The 19,088-nt window shown below is 52.6% G+C and overlaps 1 protein-coding gene across 10 annotated transcripts in view; it reads left to right on the forward strand.

The window, feature by feature from the left end:
* Positions 1-19,088, forward strand: part of AGAP1 (ArfGAP with GTPase domain, ankyrin repeat and PH domain 1) — a 557,314-nt gene that overhangs the window by 178,964 nt on the left and 359,262 nt on the right. For 6 of the 10 annotated variants that reach the window (XM_086720009.1, XM_086720010.1, XM_086720002.1 and 3 more), the window contains exons 2-3: positions 10,545-10,603; positions 16,762-16,849. In XM_086720009.1, the coding sequence (XP_086576135.1) occupies positions 10,545-10,603; positions 16,762-16,849 (147 nt within the window). Of the gene's footprint in view, positions 1-10,544; positions 10,604-16,761; positions 16,850-17,551; positions 17,564-19,088 lie in introns of all 10 variants that reach the window. The other 4 variants (XM_086720001.1, XM_086720003.1, XM_086720005.1 and 1 more) reach the window with 1 other exon arrangement.

Here is a 19,088-nt window from a genome sequence, read left to right on the forward strand (position 1 = left end):
GGTTTTGTAACAGTGGACCAGGAATCAGGTGGAATCAGGGCCCAGGCTTTTAGTTTAGTTCTTGTTTATGAATCAACTATCTGAAGCAGCATCAGCAGTAAAATGCGTGTCCTTCTGAAGGAAACAGAGAACTTAGGCCCAGAGCTGCACAGAGGACCCCCCCCTCCCCCCCTTCCTGCCTGGCTCTCCTGTCCTCCTTGAGGCTGTTGATGGGCATCTGTTTTCATGTTTGAAGAGAGAAAGGAGACTTCTTCCTCTGTGTTCTCTTTCCCAGGTCCTCATACCCTCTACTTTTCTTAACCTCAGACACATCTTCCAAGCTGTTCTTTGCACACCAGGCACAACAGTGGTGTTCTCAGGGTTTTGGAACAAGGTGCACTGTGATACACTTAGGAACCCTGTTGGGGACAGTGTAGGGAAGGGGAGTCATGATCCTCTGAAAAGTTAAAAACTTGGCACATTCCCTGGAGTTCATCTGGGCAGGCACCATTTTGCTTTGGGGGCCCTTTAGGAGAGAAGAAAGGGTCCCACTAATCGTGAATGGCGCCGCGAAGGGTTTTGGGTCACATCAGGGCTCAGGGGAAGGTACTTGGGTTGCCTTGTAGGCCGAGTCTGGTGGTGGGATGGGGGTGTCTTGGTGGCCCCCCTGGTCACCCTGCTTTGGGAGGGGCTTATGAAGGGGCAGCACCTTGGCAGGGAACGGGGGTGTGGGAAACTGTCTTGTTTGTGAATCGTTGAGGCCACTGAAGAAAGCAACCTGAACTTCCGGGGAACCTTAATACAAACCTGGCATCCCAGTGGTTTACGCTTTATCCCATTTACTATAGAGATTCAGAGATTTTCAAATAAGAAATTAAATCCTACTATGGCAAACGGTGCCAGTGAGCTTCTGTTAAGTCCTCCATTTGCGAGACATCAGCGTATTATGTATTAGCCAGTTTGCGGTGTGGCTCTTTCCTGCTGCACTGAAATGGAGTTCTTTATTTTATTAAGGACGTGCATGTCCTTCCTCAGCACAGAAATGATGCCACAGTGGGAGCCACGGCCTCCGCCCGCGCTCCCGTCCCGTGTGGATGTGCATGCTGTTTCCCATTGTTCCGGTTTATATTTTGGGATTACGAATGCTTTAAAGTAAAAATAAATGCTCCTTCACTTTTCTGTTGCTCAAAAGAATTTTTTTTTTTAAATGAAATCCTTGTGAAATATAAGGTTTTTAAATAAGCATCTCAGTCCCTGAGGTAATGCGTTATTTGTAAAATTTCACCCGCAGTTTCAGGTTCCTTTTTTTTTTTTTTTTTTTAAACCCTTTGTGTATCATTTCACAAGTTTTGCTGGGAACCTGTATTTGTGGTCACTGGAGCCAGATGGGATCGCAGGGGGAAGGAGAGACCATCAAGTCGTTCTAGTTGTGGCCACATGCGGTGCTTCTGGTTGATCATTTGGAAGAAGAAATGAGAGTCCATAGCTCCGCTGGGGATTGAGCCCACCAGCCAAATGATGGCGAGTTTAATGTAGGGAAATGAGGTTTCTTCTCTGTTGTCCAATGAAGGTCACTGGCGAGCCTTTAGCTGCAGGCTCTGAGCCCCGAGGAAGGGCTCAGGGCCAGGAGAGGAGCTGGAGCCTAAGTGGGAGCTGAGCTGTCTCTTTGGTTCTTGGGTAGGCAGGCCGGTTCTCATGGGCTGGGGGGCGGGGCTCATGGGGCGGGGCTTAGGGGCGGGACTTTATCTCCGCTCAAGTCCCTTGGAAGAGCTCTTTCTTCAGCTTATTAGTGCTCCTGCCCTATTGCTCTGAATGTAGGTATTTTCTGGATTTTAGAATTTGGCAGCATTTCCCCTATATGTCAGTAATTATGCCACACGGATATGATTTTTGCCTGTGCATTCGTGGTCTATAGGCTGAGCCACGTGAAGTTGTCATTTGTCAACCCCTTTCAACCCCAGTTACACCTGGTTCAGTGTCATGGCAATTGGGCTGGGGTCAAAAACTAACCGACAATACCTTTTAGCTGGTTTTACTCACGTTAGACTTTCAGGTTGCTTTGTGCTGTGAGAGCTTGGCCAGTGCTTTTTGAGCCACGCGTGATTTCGGGCTCCCCCACGGCTCACTGTCACCTGTGGCTCCAACACAGCTAGCGTGCGTCCACCCCCAGTGGCTGCGGCACTCCCGGAAATGGGGCACCTGAAGCCTTGTCCTTCATCCCACGCCCAGAGGCAGCAGGAGGGCTTCCCCTGTGGGTAGTCAGACCCTGTGCTGGACACAGGCCACATCACCTCTTAGGTCATTGTGGAATTCACAGGGGGGAAATGCCTGCATTTTACCAGTGAGGAAACTGAGGGTCCGACTCAGAAGGTCACCTAGTTTGAGGACACCGCCAACCGGGACTCCTGTCTCTGAGGCTCTGGCACGGAGTTCCCTCTGCCCTGGGCCCCTGGACGTCGGGATGACAGCCAGGTGGGAGAAGCCGGGCTCCCCCCCCCCCCCCCCGCCACGGTCTGAATTCCCAATGTTGCAATTTTACGTTTGTGACAACTGCCGAGCAGATTCTGAAAAGCTGAAGAACTGGGGTAGCGGAGCAGGGAAGTCCTGCGGGGAGCTTGTTGGAAATGCAGATTCCGAAGTTCTTTCTTCTTTTGTTGAAGTGTATCGTTGCCACACGATGTCACACTAATGTCAGATGTACAGCCTCATGATTCGGCAGGCCTGTGTGTTACTGGCTGCTCTCCGGGCTAAGTGTGGTCCCCATCTGTCCCCTTACGTGTCACTACAGTGTTATTGACTTACTCCCGTGCTGTACGTCTCAACCCCTCCTCCCCGTGACTTGTTTATTTTGTAACTGGAAGTTTGTACCTCTTTGTCCCCTTTGCCTGTCTCACCCATCCCCCACCGCCATCCCCTCTGGCAACCAGCAGCTTGTTCTCTGTACTGGTAGTGATTCTTGTTTCTGTCTTTTTGTTTTCTTTTTTTTTTTTCATTCCACGTATGAGTGACATTGTATGGTATTTGTCTTTCGCGGACTGATGTAGCATCAAACTTCCAGGTCTGTCTGTGTTGCTGCAAGTGGCAATGTCTCGTTCACGCTCACGGTGGCGCAATATTCCCCTGTGTATACATAGCGCATCTTCATTCACTCATTCGCCTGTCTGCGGATACTCAGGTTGCATCTACGTTTCGGCTGTTGTAAATAATGCTGCAGTAAACACCGGGGTGCAGATACCCTTCTGAATTAGCGTTTGCATTTCCTTTGGGGGGAAATACCCAGTAGTGGAATTACCGGCTCACCTGGTATTTACGTTTTTAATTTTTTGAGGAACCTCCACACTGTTTTCCACGGTGGCTACACCGGCTTCCCACCGACGGCGCACATCCCGCCAACCCGTATTTCCTGTCAAGACCCTGAAGTTCTGAGCTGGAGTCTGAGGCAGAGCGGGTGGGGGGTCGACTTTGAGGAACACCGAAGGTAAAGAGGGAGGGAGTTGAGATCTGCCACCGCTGATCTGACCCTTGCGCGGAGCAGCCGGGAGGAGGGAGAACCTACTCTCGGCCTCCTGTGCTGTTTCATGAGCCTGGATCATCGCAGGTGCTCAGGAGATGGTCATCAGTATCACATGTTCAGTCGTAAAACACGAGCGAAATGCTGTATTTTGTTTTCTCTGTGTGCTTCGTTCAGTATGGATGTACAGGGTTGATGGACAGTGGGAAAGTCACGTGTACTCTGGGCAATGTTCTTCTAAGTTTCTGTTTTTTTTTTTTTTTTTAATGTTTGTTTATTTTTGAGAGAGAGAGACAGAACATGAGCAGGTGAGGGACAGAGAGAGGGAGACACAGAATCCAAAGCAGGCTCCAGGCTCCGATCTGTCAGCACAGAGCCCGACGCAGGGCTGGAACTCTCGAACTGTGAGATCATGACCTGAGCCAAAGTCGGATGCTTAACCAACTGAGCCACCCAGGTGTCCCAGTTTTTTTGTTTGTTTGTTTGTTTGCTTTTTTTTAAATGAGTGAAATCATTTGTCTCAAACCAAATTAGTTGTGATGGAAAAATTGCATTGTTTGCCTGTATCACAAAGAAATGTAATTGCATTTTGTAAAGAAGACGTGCGTTTACTCATTTCTGTGCTCCTCAGAAGTCTTTCCCAACGGTGTCACGGGCGAGACAGAATATTCTGTGTCAGTGGGAGAGGTGGAGGCAGGAAGTCCAGCAGAAACTAAAGCGTGTCCCTTTTTTATTTTGGCTTTAGTCCCCCCCCCCCCCCGCCTGATATGCTAATAAGATTGTTCTTTATTATTTTAAATGAAATTTACTGTTACTCCAGTAGATTCGTGTGTTTATTCCTACAGAGTGCTCGTTTTCAGCATGCAGGAAGTCACGTTACAGCTTGATGTTTTTCTGATGTCCAAGTGTAACTGCTTGGTCCAGGCTCAGCAAAAATAGGACAAACGAAGGGGTAATTTCACTGGTAGATTTTACCCCCAGCATTCCTGGTTATTGCTGGAACCGAAAGGTTAATGTGGTCTGTGGCCATCTTCACTCATGCCCCGCATTTAAATTAACTCGGAGGTGTGGGAGGAAAGTGCTGAAGGACAAGGTGCAATATCTTAGCCAGTTTGCAAAATTCTATCCGTTTCAGGACCTGAATTTTTGCCTTTAAACGTCAAGAGCGTGGAAGAGTCTGGAAGGGTCGGTGCCGCAGTGGTACCAAATACAATGGGGGGAACACGGGTTTTCTGAAGTCTAATACGGAATTATCATGCTTCCGTCTGCTTGCTGGGTCCTTTCTTCACGTGCGTTCCTACCATTAGATGATCAATCTGGGAGCCCTGATGGGCAGCAGGGAGCTGATGAAGCCGTTGGGACGCAGGCACGTGACCCCACAGCTCCACCCGCGCCCCATTGTGCGTGCTCTTTGGTGCACAGGGGGGTTTCCAAAAAGGAATGTTTCTGGCTTTCAAGTTGGAACATATATTTTTGGTGTAGTATAATGAGGGCCTTAAAATTCCCAGTTAAATTGGTGGTTCTGCATATGAATATTTTTGAGGGCAGACCTAAAGCCGTGTTCCTCGGTTACTGTTAGTAGCAAGCAGAGAATAAAGGGAGTTTAGTAGTCAGGACGAATTTCAAGAAAATCTGGGCAAGGGGGACCTCACCATTCTTCCTGGAGTAAAAATATAAATGAACGACCGGGTGGTTTCTTCCTGTGGCTCCCTGTTCCAGATGCTCTTAGGGCTGTCCCCTTACCTGTCAGCGTCTGTGGATGTTTGCATTCCTCGGGGTCCAGAGTCTTGTCTAGGAGTGTGGCTGGACAGGGGAGGTTCTGGAAAGACAGGCTGTCTGCCCCTTGGCTTTTCTCTAGTGCTTTTCTTAGAAAAGCAGCTTGGGGGAGGGGGCGCGCCTGGTGGCTCAGTCGGTTGGGTGACCGACTTCAGCTCAGGTCATGATCTCACGGTTCATGAGTTCGAGCCCCGCGCCGGGCTCTGTGCTGACAGCTCGGAGCCTGGAGTCTGCTTCGGACTCTGTGTCTCCCCCTCTCTCTACCCCTCCCCCACTTGTGCTCTGTCCCTCAAAAATAAATAAATGTAAAAAAAATTTTTTTTTTCAATATATGAAATTTATTGTCAAATTGGTTTCCATACAACACCCAGTGCTCATCCCAAAAGGTGCCCTCCTCAATGCCCATCACCCACCCTCCCCTCCCTCCCACCCCCCATCAACCCTCAGTTTGTTCTCAGTTTTTAAGAGTCTCTTATGCTAAAGAAAAGCAGCTTGGACTCTGGGGAGAGGAGCTTTTCTCTGAGATCAGCTGCGCGTCTTCCGTAGCGGGGTCTCTTAAGGAACAAGGCAGGACTTTGGGATGTCTGGGGGCACGCGCGGAAGATGCTTTCCTGAGACCCACCGAGGGTCCCGGTCTGTGTGTGTGTCCTCTGCAGAGGGTCCAGTCTGTGTGTTTCAGAGCCTAGCAGGACGCAGGCGGTTGTGTCCTGCAGGGGTGTGGCGAGGGGCGTGGAGGCAGGCGGGTACTGGAGCCAGCAGAGCAGGGCAGCTCCCACCTGGAGGCTCCTTTCTCTGGCACGTGGATGCAGGCTTCTGTTTGCATTTCCAAGTTGTCCAAGCTGTTCTTGGACTCGTGGGAAGGCCCTCGTCTTGCTCGCGGCCTGCAGATCAGACCCGGTCAGCCGGCCCTGCACCTCGGGAGGAGAAAGCCAGATGGACACCAGTGCGGGGTGCGCCCCTTCCTGAGAGGGGGGAGACCTGCCTGGAGGGCAGGGAGCAGGGCCTTTCCCCTCCGTGTTTGTGTGACCGCGTTCCTCCGCACCACCGGCAGCATGGACTCAGTGCTAGGAAGTCCCGAGTCACGCTCACCCCTCAGAGGGAAGGAAAGGAGCTTAGGGGGTGCTGAGCAGGGCTGGCGGCGGCCTGGTGCCCCCTGTGCAGGTGCCGAGCGGTCCTTCTCCGTGTGGCACCTGCTGGAAGCAGACGGTGAATGTACCTATTATTAGCAGGAGTGCGGGCAGCCTTTCCGCTGTGACCCTGAAGCCGCCCTCCATCGGTGTCTCGTCCACGTCCGTGCCACGTGTGTGAGTGCCTGTCCCCTCGGGCGTGCGGGGGACCCGGACGGGAATAAAGCACTGTAGTATAAATATGCTCCTGTCTCAGGCCGCCTCGCCCAACGTGGAATGACAGTCCCGGCTCAGACCTTGCATATTTAAAAAGATGATTAAAATGAAGGAAAGTCGACTGTAAAAAATACACGTAAGCCAAAGCCACAAAAAAACCCTGCTTAAAGATACCCTGAAATTGACCAGGTACTTTGAATCGCACCTTTCTCGTGAGCGCGAATTCTCCGAACCTCCGGGACCTCACCTTCGGCAGTGCTGCTGGGGCGGCCTCTCCGCTCGGCATCGTGGTGATGACCCTGACCCAGTGTATTCCTGTGGTTACCAAGCATCCTCACAGTCTGAGGTGTATCAGACTTGCTATGTCTTAACACGAAGTTAAGTTGGGAAGGAACTCTGCTGGCACGCACCTGTAGTTGTTTAGAACTTTCTGGAACACCAAAACAGTAATCCGCCATGGGTATGGCCTGGGGATCTGTGCCACTTTGACAGCGGGCATTTGGGGTGTTTTCCTTCAGTTTCACATATTTTGGTTATCAACTCAGAATTTCTGTTTAATTGAAAACATCGTTTCCCCCTGATGTTGAGAAACTGGTTGTCTGCCTCTTCATGTAACTACCGACCCCACCCCTGTGACTCTGCATTAACCATCCCCCTCTAGGGCTGTGTCCTCGTATGTCTGCCTTCAGAATTCTGTTCCAGAGAAGCTAACAGTGTTTTACTCCAAATAAAAGTTCCTTATTACTTCATGGTCCCTAATCTTGGAGTTCTTTGAGAGTTTTCTTTTTAATATTATGACTTAAGTTTAAGTCCCGTAATTTGAAGTGGTGCCTTGTTAATGGGGAGAAATGCTTTCATGTCTTCTTTTCCTTCAGTTCTTCGACTGTGTTGGGATCCCCCACGGCACCAAACAGCTGGGGCCTTTCTGCCCCATAGAGACGGTGGCTGAGGGAGCCCCAGTGTTGCCCACAGGCTGAGAGCCGTCCATCGGGGGTGACCGCTGTGCTTTATTTTAAATTCAAATTGCGTAGCATTTAAGCCGGCGTATGAGAATGCATTTTCTTAGTCCTGTCTATCCAAGAGGGGGGAATTGAGTGGGGCACAGAGTGGTCTCTTCTGAAAATGAGATGCAGCTTAAATGACTTTTGATTCTAGTGGTTTGAAAACTCTCTCTCTCTCTCTCTCTCTCTCTCTCTCTCTCTCTCGTGCCCCCAGTGCATGTTCATTCTTCTAGTGTCACTGCCCTGGGAACTTGAAATCGGGCAGCCGGCCTGGTCTTGGCCCGCTCACCATGAGACGGACCAGCTCCCCCAGGCAGGGGCCACAGCCTCCAGCCCTCAGAAAGGTCTCGACGGAGGAGAAGGATAAAGGCTTCTCCTGGGATGTCCATCTTTGAAATCTTTAGTTATTTTTCATTTAGCCTTGCCTGAGGCAGCATTCTGTTCTGCCCAGCGATCAGGGTTTTTTGTTTTTTGTTTTTTTTGGGTTTGTTTTTAAGTTTGTTTCTTTTGAGAGGGAGAGAGAATGAGCCAGGGAGAGGCAGAGAGAGAGGGAGAGGGAGAATCCCAAGTAGCTTCCACACTGCCAGCACAGAGCCCAATTTGGGGCTTGAACTCACGAACCGTGCAATCAGGACCTGAGCCGAAATCAAGAGTTGGACGCTTAACCAGCCGAGCCACCCAGGCACCCCCGTCTAATGCCTATTTAATATATTTGTTGTGATGAACACAGTCTTAGGTGGTGGCTGATTTAGAATCAGCAGTTTGTTCGTGAATCACGCTCCTTTCAATTCTCATTTTATGCCTGTTGCTTCATTGTTGTGGTTCGTATTAAAAACTATGTTGTATGTATTTTTTACGTGCCAGATGGGATAAAGTTTAACAGGGTTCTGAGAGGTAACAGTGAAAAGACTCTCCTCATTGCCCCTGCCCCCAAGCCACCCGGTTCCCAAACCTTCAGTCAGGAACTGTTGACCGGAAATATTCTCGAACAAGCCTGTGTATGTATTTTCCACGTGTAGTATCCCCTTACGCTGGGAACGGTTGCATTTCTGCGTGTTGACGCTTCGTTTTCCCAGCCACTTAGTATTCCATTATGTGGATATATCTAAATCTACCTAAGCCAGCTTTGGGTTTGTTACAAGTGACAGGGACAGGGGGACTCGCTGGGACGCTCTTTTGAGTGTGCGGTTCATGTTGGGAGCGTCACTGTCATTGACTCCCCTGGATCATTGAGGTCACCCTGTAGATCCGTAAGGCCACATCCCCATTTTTTTCAAAAAGAGCAGTCGGTGACAGAAAAGACGTGTTCTGCAACTTGATAAGTAATGCTGTTCGCTCGTGAGGGTGTTAGTTACCATTTGCCCAGTGCCTACCCGGGGTCATCTCCGTGCTGGCTCCATCATTGTTTATCTGTTTGCAGGCTGTGTTTTCTCTGGGGGCTGCTGGGCTCACCAAAGAGTGGGTGTTCAGGTGCACCCCCAGTATTTAGCCCCCAGTGTGCTGGCCCCATTGGGGGAGGGGTCAGAAGCAGCTCTCGGTCTTCGTTCTCACGAACGTCTTTCCTTCTGAGTTCCTGCCGATGTACTTCTGTCCATCGCTCTGCCTGCCGGCCAGGCACTCGGGTCCCCAGGGGTCCAGTGTCTCCGGTGTTGAACACCGGTCACTTCCAGCTTCCAGCTGAGGATTCGAGGCACATGCATCAGCCTCGCATCCCCATCTGCTTGTGGCCGCCCGTCTTCTCCACTGACCCGTCCTTTCCTGAGCACAGGGTCCTTTGTGATGGGTCGTCCCACCTCCTAAGCGTCTTTGCAGGGCCAGCGGAGGCTGGTTTCTTGGGCGGCCACCCGCCTCGTTTTCGTGTCACTGTGGATCGGGTTCACCTTGCTCCCTTCAGACACATTTCTCGACCTTCTCCGTGATACCCCCCAGCAGCACTGCATGCTTATGCCCTCTGCTTCTATCCCGGCACCCGTGTTTATTTGAAACTGGTGGCATTGCTGGACTTTTAGGTATTTTGTGAATCGCGTTACTATTTCTTGGACGTAACGGAGTGATGAACGTTTCTGAGTTTGCGGAAAATACATAGAAAGTGAGAGGTGTTTGCCCTCAGCTGGTCGTAGTGGGAACGGCTGTCACCTCCTTGTGACTCACTCTGTCTGTTGACGAGGGCATAGTGTGCGTGGTGGTGTGGGGTCTTGTCCACAAGAGATGGTGAGCGGGAGGCGTGGGGAATCCGGTCCTTTGTGTCCTCTGTTGTGGGTGGGCGCACCTGACCTGCACCCGTGATGGCCGCCCCGGTGTTCTGGCCAGGGTGGGACTGGCTCTGTGGAGTCCCCACGGCGGCTGGGGACCCCTCGTCTCTTGGACGTATCGTACAGTTTTGACTGGATCTCACAGTTTTGGCTGTGTCCTGTGTTTGGGAGGACCAAAACCCCAGCACGGTCTTCCGAACTGTCAATGGCTGTTGTATTGTGCGAATGGGGATTTTCCAAGCCCAGTCATTCTCTGCAGGACTTTGTTGGTGGGCTTTCAGACAAGACTACCTTAGTGAAAAACAGACCAGAAGTTCACTGACAGCTATAGGGGCAGTTCTGGGAAAGCCTGGGACCCCCTCAGTCTTCCTGATGACAAATGAGCAGGATCAGAGGGTCTCAACTCACCCCCGGACAGTGTGGTCCTGTGGGGCTCGGGCAACGGGGACATTCGAGGTGGGGAGGGACCAAGTTCTAGAGGCTCCTTGGGTTTGGATGGAGCGTGCGTTATGGTTTAGGAGACGCAGACTTGGGAGCAGGAACGGGGCAGGAGTAGCATGAGAACCTGGTCTGCACCATCCTCGGTGTTGTTCTGGCTGGGGAAATGGCACGTTGGGGGCATTTTGACTCCGCGCTGAAGTGAGTTGTGGTACCTGACTTTGCTTTACCTCCTGTTTTACAGATGCCTTTGTGAATAGCCAGGAATGGACATTGAGTCGATCTGTCCCGGAGCTCAAAGTGGTGAGTGGTCCTTCCGGCCTCAGTGGCTGTCCTTCCTTCCTCACCTCCTCACCCCGCAGGAGAGCGGGGCTCTGTAAGAGGCAGGACGTGATGTGCGAGCACACTCGGCCTGCATCCCGAGGGGGCCTGCTCGTCCCCGGAGCCCAGATTGGGGGGGGGGGGGCACGCTTCTGGGTATGTCCCTGGGAAGGGCCAGGTGTAGCCCTGAGTAGGGACCGGAGCCCTGAGTGTGCCTGGGATGGCCACACCCGTCCGTCCATCATTCTGTCTGTCCTGCCCTTGTGCACACGCGTGTGAGAGAGCGTGTCACACACGCATGCACAAGTAGGGCTTTATTTGTCCTCTGCCGGGATGTCATGGGCGGTTTCTGTGATGAGCCGTCAAGCTTCAGAATTCATCGCTTAAACCACGCGACTGGTCGTTCACCGTGTTACAGAGGAATGACATAAGATCAAAAGAAGAGTTTGTGTATTAAGAACTTTATTCTTTCAGTGAGATTATTTAAAGCTTCAAATTGCCTTCTGTAAAAAGTGACTTGGTTCTTTGCAACCACACCTTGGAGCACCTGTAGTCTATACATTCCCCGTGTTAGGATGGAGGGAAGGGACCAGTATAACTTTTAAATAATCATGTTCTTTGTCACGTAAGCAGCATTTGGGAGAAGTATCTGTGTGTGTGTGTGTGTGTGTGTGTGTGTGTACACGTATGTGTGTGTGCGTATGTTCATGTGTTTATATGTCCGTGCAAGATACATACCTGTATACACATGTATATACCTTTGTGTATGTGCACGTATTTTTGTGTGTGTGCATGTGTGTATGTCTGTATACACAGATGTGTGTGTATTTGCCTGGGGTATTTATATGCGTGTGTGTGTGTATGTAGACACGTATATGCATATGCGTGTGTAGGTGTGTGCTGTGCATGTGTCTGTATGTTTATATGCAGACACGTGTAGTTGTGTGGTATACGTATATGTTTGCACCTGGGTGTGGCGTGGGCGTCCACTTCGAGCCACTCCAGCGTTGGGCCCTGATGATAGCACGCGGGCAGGCAGGCCCTTCTCATTCACTCCCAGCAGTGACGGGTGGCTTGGGCACAGGCCCGCTCAGTTCTCCCTGCCCCTCGCGCTCAGCCTTTCCCCTCCTGTGCCCTCTGTCCTGAGTTCTGTGTTGCTTTTAGCAGCTCCAGCCTGTGTGCCAGCAACCCCCCCGGAGGCCCTTGGACGCCTTCTCCCCCTGGGCCCCAACCTCAGTGGTGCTTTGTGGGTGACCCAGGGCAGGGGCACAACCCTTCGGGTGTCTCACTCCTGAGATGAAGAGACGGAGCCAACAAGGAACATTCTGGACCTGGAACAGAGGATATGTAACTTTTGTCACCAGGAAAAACACGTTTTTAAACCGAAGAAACAAAGGATGACGCGGGAAGGCATGCTGAGATCTGTCCGCACGGTTTCCGTGCCCTCCTGTCCCCTCCTACGTGCCTGTCCCTGCTGCCACTGCTGGGTGTCCTGGTCGGGGGACATCTTGTCCCCGCCGGAGCTCTGACCTTTCTCTGCAGCACCTGCCAGCGGGTTTCCTTCCTGGTGGGAGACATAAGATCTGTCGGTCCCACCCCCTTCCCAAAGCCGGGCTTCTGCCTTGAAACGGCCACCTCTTTCTGCTTCGCGTTTTGTAACCACAGTACCTGGCACAGGAGTGGTCCCACCGGGCGCCTTCAGGAGACGCCCGCTGAATGAAGTTTGTCGGCGGCACTGTTGCTGGGAGGTTTGGGGGAAGATGGAGCAGTTGCAGATACGCCCCCACTCCCGTGAAACCGCCAAGAGCGCCTGCATGGTCCACGATCAGAGCGCCGGGACGGAGCGATGCTGGGGTGACGGTGACACGGGCCGCGCCAGGAGGCGCTTGCTCTGCGCAGGGCATGTTGTGAGGGCGTCACACGAGCATCTCGCGCTCACCCGCCTGCTGCCCACGACTCGGGTACCGTTGTTACCCCTGTTTCAAGATGAGGAAACGCCCTCCGAATCCTGAGAGTCTCCCCACGAGCCGCACACAGTCAGCAGGTGGCGGACCTGGGATTTGAACGCGGTTTGCGCTTCTGCACCAGCGGGAACCTCCTCCGTCTTGCTGCCCAGGCTGCTGGCCCCACGTGGCCACTGGGCGCTTGCAGGGTGGCCCGTGCGACTGACGAGCTGAGTTCAAACTTTTCGTTGACGTTCAGTCAAGTTAAATCGAAGGAGCCGAATGAGGCCGGCGGCTCCCCTTGTGACGGTGTTACAGTCTGACTGTGATCCTTGAGTATCGAGCTGTCTGATTTGGGGAGTTTGGGGGGGGTTCTGCCGGAGCCCCCATGTTCGTGCCGGCCTGTAATTGAGAATGGTCACTCCTAAAAGCTGGTTTTCTGCTGGTGTTTCAGAAGCATGTAATTTCCTGGAGTGAATGTCTAGAGGTGTAGGAAGGGTTATGTTCGGAGGCAGCATGGATCCGTGCTCCTGAAGGGTGACTGTTTCGAGGCTTGCTAGAATGTGCCAGAGGTTGACTACATCCCGTGGATGAGGAACCAGGACTCTGCCTTCATGCGGAGGAAGTTCTCTTTGTCCTGCCCTGTGTGTGGATGGCCAGACCCCGGCGGGACAGCCCCGCTCCGGTCAGGGAGCCCTCCCGCCGAGCAAGGGCAGCTGCCTGTCCTCAGCAGGTCCCTTCTGTGCCGAGGAGTTCTCCGCGTCTCCAGAAAGTGCTCCTTTGTTCAGAGGCAGCCCCCCGTGCATCCACAGGGCCGCCGTTGTTCCGCGCCCTTGCACGACATCCCCCGAGACAGGTGGCCCCTTAGGTCAGCGCCTCCGGGATCCCTGACTTCTGTGTCACAGACGCAGCAATTAAATGACATAATCGCAAGCCTCAAGTGGACTCTTTATGTGATATTTTGCAATAAATCTTCTGGAATCTGTCAGAGAAGAGAATCTCAGTGTTTGCTTTCTTTTCAAGCGTGGTGGTACCATGCCTCATGTTTTCTCAAGTTGTGTTCTGCTTGGGTAATCAATGATCAGTTGCTCTTGGATCCGAACGTGGGTCACCGTCCTCGGGCAGCAGGCAGTGGGTGCTCCCTGCTCACATCTGGGCAGAAACAGGAAATACGCCCTCGACGTCTCGCCCGCAGAGAGAGTGTTAGGCACTTGCCACACCCTCCTGTGGGCTTTCTTTGGATTCCCAGCTGGGATTTTTATTGACGGCCTTGATTTTCTTTTCAACAAACTGCACTAAGTTTAGCAGGTAAGTGGTGAGGTTTAGGATGACAGAAAAATCAGTCTGAACAGAGACGGTGCTCTTTCCCTCTTGTCACTGGAGAACATGGAGCAGTGGCCCTGGCAGTCGGGGCTCCTTCCCAGGGTGCAGGGCCCGTGGCACCGTGACGGCGTCTGTCTGCCGTCGTGTCATTTTCCGGACGCCCCACCTGTGCTCCTGAGCGGCTCCGTATGAAGCCCGTAGGCGAGGGTGAGCTCTCCTCCTTTTATCCAGAAGTGGTCGTGGAGCCCGGAGGAGCTTCACCGCCTAAAAAGCATTTCGTCCCTTTCTATTTCCTCCTCACAGCCGGCTCTTTGTTTCTGCCAGCGGTTCCAATTAACACAAGGCCCATGGGGTGCCAGTCTCCGGGGCGGCCTTCCCCCCGCCACCCCCAAGACTCAATGACTTTTCTCCTGAAGGGGAAGCTCATTCTCTGCAGAGCACTGTTGTGTGAGGAGGAAGGAATGTGCCACACGCAGGAAGCACAGACCGAGCAGTGTTTGATTTTGAGCATTTTCCTCCTCGGGAAAGAGAAAGTCTAATCTTAATTAAAAATTTAATTTTGCGGCACGCTGGTTTGGGTTTTCTCAGCATGAGCTGACAAACAGCAGGTGCCCTTGAGCAAAAGAATAATTAATAGGTAGAGATCTTCAGCTTATAGAGGCCCCAGGTAAAAAGAAGACAGGAGTCCCGTTGGAAAGGGAAACATCTCTATTTCAGGTCTGCCCACGTCACATGGCTTTGTGCCCCGGTAACAAAGCATCTCTGTCCTGGTGCTGGAGCCGCTCACTCGTTTGCTCATTTACGCAGCGGGTGCCGTTGCGGAGCGGGTGCTCCCGGGCCGGGTGTAGCACTGGGACTCAGGGGACAGAGACCCAGACCCTGCCCTTCGGAAATTGTCAGCATCTCCGACAGACCCGCATAGTGATGCTGGTAACACAGAGGTCACGAGACGGCGTTGTGAGGAGGGCACTAAGGGGGCTTTGAGGAGAGGTTCCCAGTTGAGGCTGTGCTTTAGGAAGGCTTCTCGGAGGAGGTGACCTCTGAGCCGCTTGCTGAGCAGTGAGCAGGAGTAGTATTTCAGGAAGTGATTGATGAGGAAAGGTCCAGGTGTCTGGAGACAGATAGCAAGTCCTGTCAGGGCGAGGCAGTTTCCAGGAGTCTCTCTGCTATTCCTGGGGTGAAGGGGGGAGCCTGTAGACAGACCAGCTAGCATCTGCCCCGTGACCCAGTATGACTGGGAAAGTGCTTAGGAGCACCAGGGCTCCACGGGAATCTGGGATGGTTTCCACGTTTCCGGTTTGAGAAGCCTGGTGAGGTGTGGCCATAGAGGGTGACGAGCAAACCGGGGCGAGAACGCGCGATCTGGACGTGCTGGGGTTCGAGCACCAGCTTGGGTGGCGTGGGGTGCATGCGGACGACTGGTGGGGGGGCTGGAGAACGAGATTTGGGAACAGCAGGTTGGTCCGGGAGGGCGGGACGTGGCCAGGCACACCGGGGCCCGAGAGTCGAGACTCTGGAAGAAACCAGGAGACCTGGAGAGTGCTCACGTGGGCTTAGCAGGAATTCCAGGAGGATGCTCCGGCAGGAAGTTTGGAGAAAGCGCGTCTGGTCTGTGGCTTCCGGTGATGGGCTGGGTCAGGAGCAAGAGGGAGGCTAGCGCTTTTAGGAATGAGGTCATCTCTGACCTCAGGGCCAGCGTCCATGTGGCTCTTGGATCAGCACTTGACATTGTGAGGGTCAAGGGCGGGACCAGGAGGGTGGGAGTGAGCTGTGAGCCTGGCCCTGGTGGGAAAGGGGAGGCAGGCTCGTAGGAGGCCACCTGCGTCCAGAGGCAGGGCTCTGGTTTTGTGTTTCTGAAAGAATTGATTTGGGCGTGCTTAAACGCAGAGAGGAGAGATCTGGTGGGGAAGGTACAGTACAGGAGGGGGGTCGCTGATGGGCTGCTTGCAGAGAAGGCAGAGGGCGTGAGGTCCCCAGCACAGGCGAAGGGAAGCCTTCCCAAGGGGCCGGCTGCCCTCAAGTCCATGTCTTGTCTGGCAAGCCTGCTGCCTTGCCAGAACAGTGGCCCTCCTGACTCTCGATGGGCATTTTTTTTTTTTAATTTTTTTTTTTTTTCAACGCTTATTTATTTTTGGGACAGAGAGAGACAGAGCATGAACGGGGGAGGGGCAGAGAGAGAGGGAGACACAGAATCGGAAACAGGCTCCAGGCTCTGAGCCATCAGCCCAGAGCCCGACGCGGGGCTCGAACTCCCAGACTGCGAGATCGTGACCTGGCTGAAGTCGGACACTCAACCGACTGCGCCACCCAGGCGCCCCTCGATGGGCATTTTTAACCCAGTCTGGACCCCTCTGCTGCCTTGACCATGGGCCGAACCCCTGCAGCCCCTCCCCCACACCGTCCTTTCTTGATGTTTCTCAGCTGGCCTGGCTCCAGAACCACCCCCCGAGTCTGGTGGAATGTACCAGAATACCCTTCTCACTCCCATTTTACCCTGTCCTGGACCGCGCCCCGTTCGACACAGCAAACCCCGCCCGGGACGGTGAGGGTGCGCAGTCCATGTCGATGGGCCGACTCAGCCTACGCTCTCCCAATAGACCCGCGGCACACGGTGTCGGAAGAAGGCCGCTGTCTGTGGGTTCACACGGCGTTGACGCCCTCTGAGCCGGCAAGGCTGATGAGCAGGAGGTGCAAACGGAGGGCACGGGAATCTCTTCCACTTGCGGAGGAGAATTTAATGAGCCGGGTTCGGGCCCTCCAGCCGCTGCTTGCCTATGGTCACGCTCAGACTTACGTTTTCCCCTCCCCCTGTTTGCAGATCGACGAGCAGAGTGATGTAATGATACTGAACGGTCGTCCGATTCTTTGTTTCAGGGAATCGTGGGTAACCTGGCCAGCGGAAAGTCGGCCCTGGTGCACCGGTATCTGACCGGCACATACGTCCAGGAGGAGTCTCCCGAAGGTACGCTGGGTGGCAGGCCACGTCAAGCTCAGGAGCGTTTAGCTTACGAAAGTTTTCTGTAGCGTATTCTAAACCGTTACTATGATGCATCACACTTTTTGAGAAAGAATAAAATACCAGGCAGTGAAAGTCCTTAGGTATGTTGTTTCTTTTGTAGTATTTTTAGCTAACTGATGATACTCTCTTTGGCATTTGGAGCCGTAGAGTAGAGCCTTGAAATGCTGTTGAATTTATTTCTTATCTAGCAGTCCTGGTGTTTCAAATGCTAATCCAGGGTCACCCCTTTAAACGTGACTCGGACGTTTGCCTGTTCCGGATACTAAGTTTGCACATAATCTGCACGTACTGTTACCTAGTGGTAGATAGGAGCCTCTCAGGTTACCACCACCGTATGTTTGGGTATGTTTCCCCCATATATTGTATTCTGAACATTTAAGAATCATTTTGCATGAGAGTAAGAGATTTCTTTTGCCATTAGGCTTTTGCTTCTTCAGTTAACATGTTCACATTTTATTTTTTGCTTTAAGTAGAGTTAAGGCAGTGACAGGAAGCCACGTAATCCCTGTGTTCTTTAATCCACGTAGAGTTCACAGGAAGTTTTCTGAGTTATATTTTCTCTCCGTGTAACCTTTTAAAATCCAACTCTGAGACACTGAATTTCTGGTTCCTTCTTTTTCTTACTGGCTGTTCCATTCTTTGCAGATATGGACGCAGGTAACTATACATTTTCTTCATGGCAGAACTTGTCTTGTTGGAAGAGAGAGGAGAGACACAACTTCGCACTGTAGTGTTCCCTTGCCTCCTCGTTCTGTGTATCATCCGATTTTGTTTCATTTCATCCTTTTATTTCAGTTAAACATTTCACCCTGTTTTGTCCCTTAGATGTCTTCTTAGCAGTAGTCCTGAGTAGCTTCCCATGTTTCCTGTAACACCTGTTCTAGCATTTAACTCTTGTCCTGGATCCCGTGTAACCATTCAGAAGAGTCTGGAAGGCTGGCGTTCTGGGGCCCTTCAGGGCTCTGCCGTCACTGTGCAGAATTTTGCAACCCTGTCATCACAGCCTCGTGGTGGTCACCTCAGGGAAAGGCCCGCTTTTCCGTTACCCGTGTGGAGAGGGGGGTTTAGGGAGATGGGTCGTGGAGGCTCCTGGGCGGGGATCGAAGGGAAGCAGGGTGTCTATCCGATGGAAAACGTATATACCTGCTAGAAGATGGCATGGTTTGGAGACAGGGGTTGGCGGGGGGGCGGGCGGGCGGTGCAGGGAGGAGAGAAGGTTCCAGGTCTTTCTGACATCTTTCCTGGGACCTGTGCCTGAGTCGTGCTGGTGTTGGATTTGTTCTTTGGTATCCGAGCGTGGAATGTGGCCATGGTCGTTTTGATTCCACCTGGAGAGTCCGAGCATTTTTCTCGGGCTTTCTACTCACTCGTCGGGGTTAGGCGTTGTATAGCTCGGTGACCCCAGATGCCGAGGGACTGGCTGACCTGACCTCAGATGGTCCCCTCCTCCAGTAAATCCACTCGCGGTCTCCTCAGATGCTCTGATCTCCACCAGGGGCCGCCGGTGACGTGGTGTGGGCCCCTGGTTTTGCTGCCAGTGCTCTGGCGTTGGGACACCAGTCCCCGAGCTGTGGATGCCGTTCTCGTCCTCACGCGGTGCTGTTTTGTCATTATCGTAGCTTCTGCTGTTTTCCCGCTTGCTATTTTCGGTCTGTTCCATCCCATTTGGGCCTGTGGTTTCTTTGCCGGGGGCCCTTATGTTTTGATGAGCATGAAGGCATTTTTCTTGAACGTTCATACTTCAAAAGTAAAATTTGTACCCAGTGGGGTGACTTAAACCGTGGTCTCTAATGAACCCACTTCCTTGACACCTTTTACTCTACTAAAATTTCATGGCATCGCATACAGTTATAAAAGTACGTTATTTTAAAGGAGAGCGTGTGACTACACCAAAGGCCGTCCCTGTCCTCGTCGGCAAAGTCTCATCCCCCCTCCCCTCCTCCAGTGGCGCCTGTGCCCAGGGCCCCCCGGACCAGGGGAAGGACTGTCAGTGGTCTTTTCTCAAGGGCTCAGCCCACCTGTCTTCTCATGTGACCCCAGGTCATGGGTGGGGCTGCCAGGTGGGCCCCAGTGGACCTGTGTCAGGGTCTCTGGCTGCAGAAAGAACTGGGGCAGGTGCCCCCCTGTGCCTGGAAACCCCATAAGCCCCAGTGAATCTTTGTTTCCCAGGAGCTGTCTGCAT

Source organism: Puma concolor, chromosome C1, assembly GCF_028749965.1.
Source record: "Puma concolor isolate L17-30 chromosome C1, mPumCon1.1.hap2, whole genome shotgun sequence".
Lineage (NCBI taxonomy): Eukaryota > Metazoa > Chordata > Mammalia > Carnivora > Felidae > Puma > Puma concolor.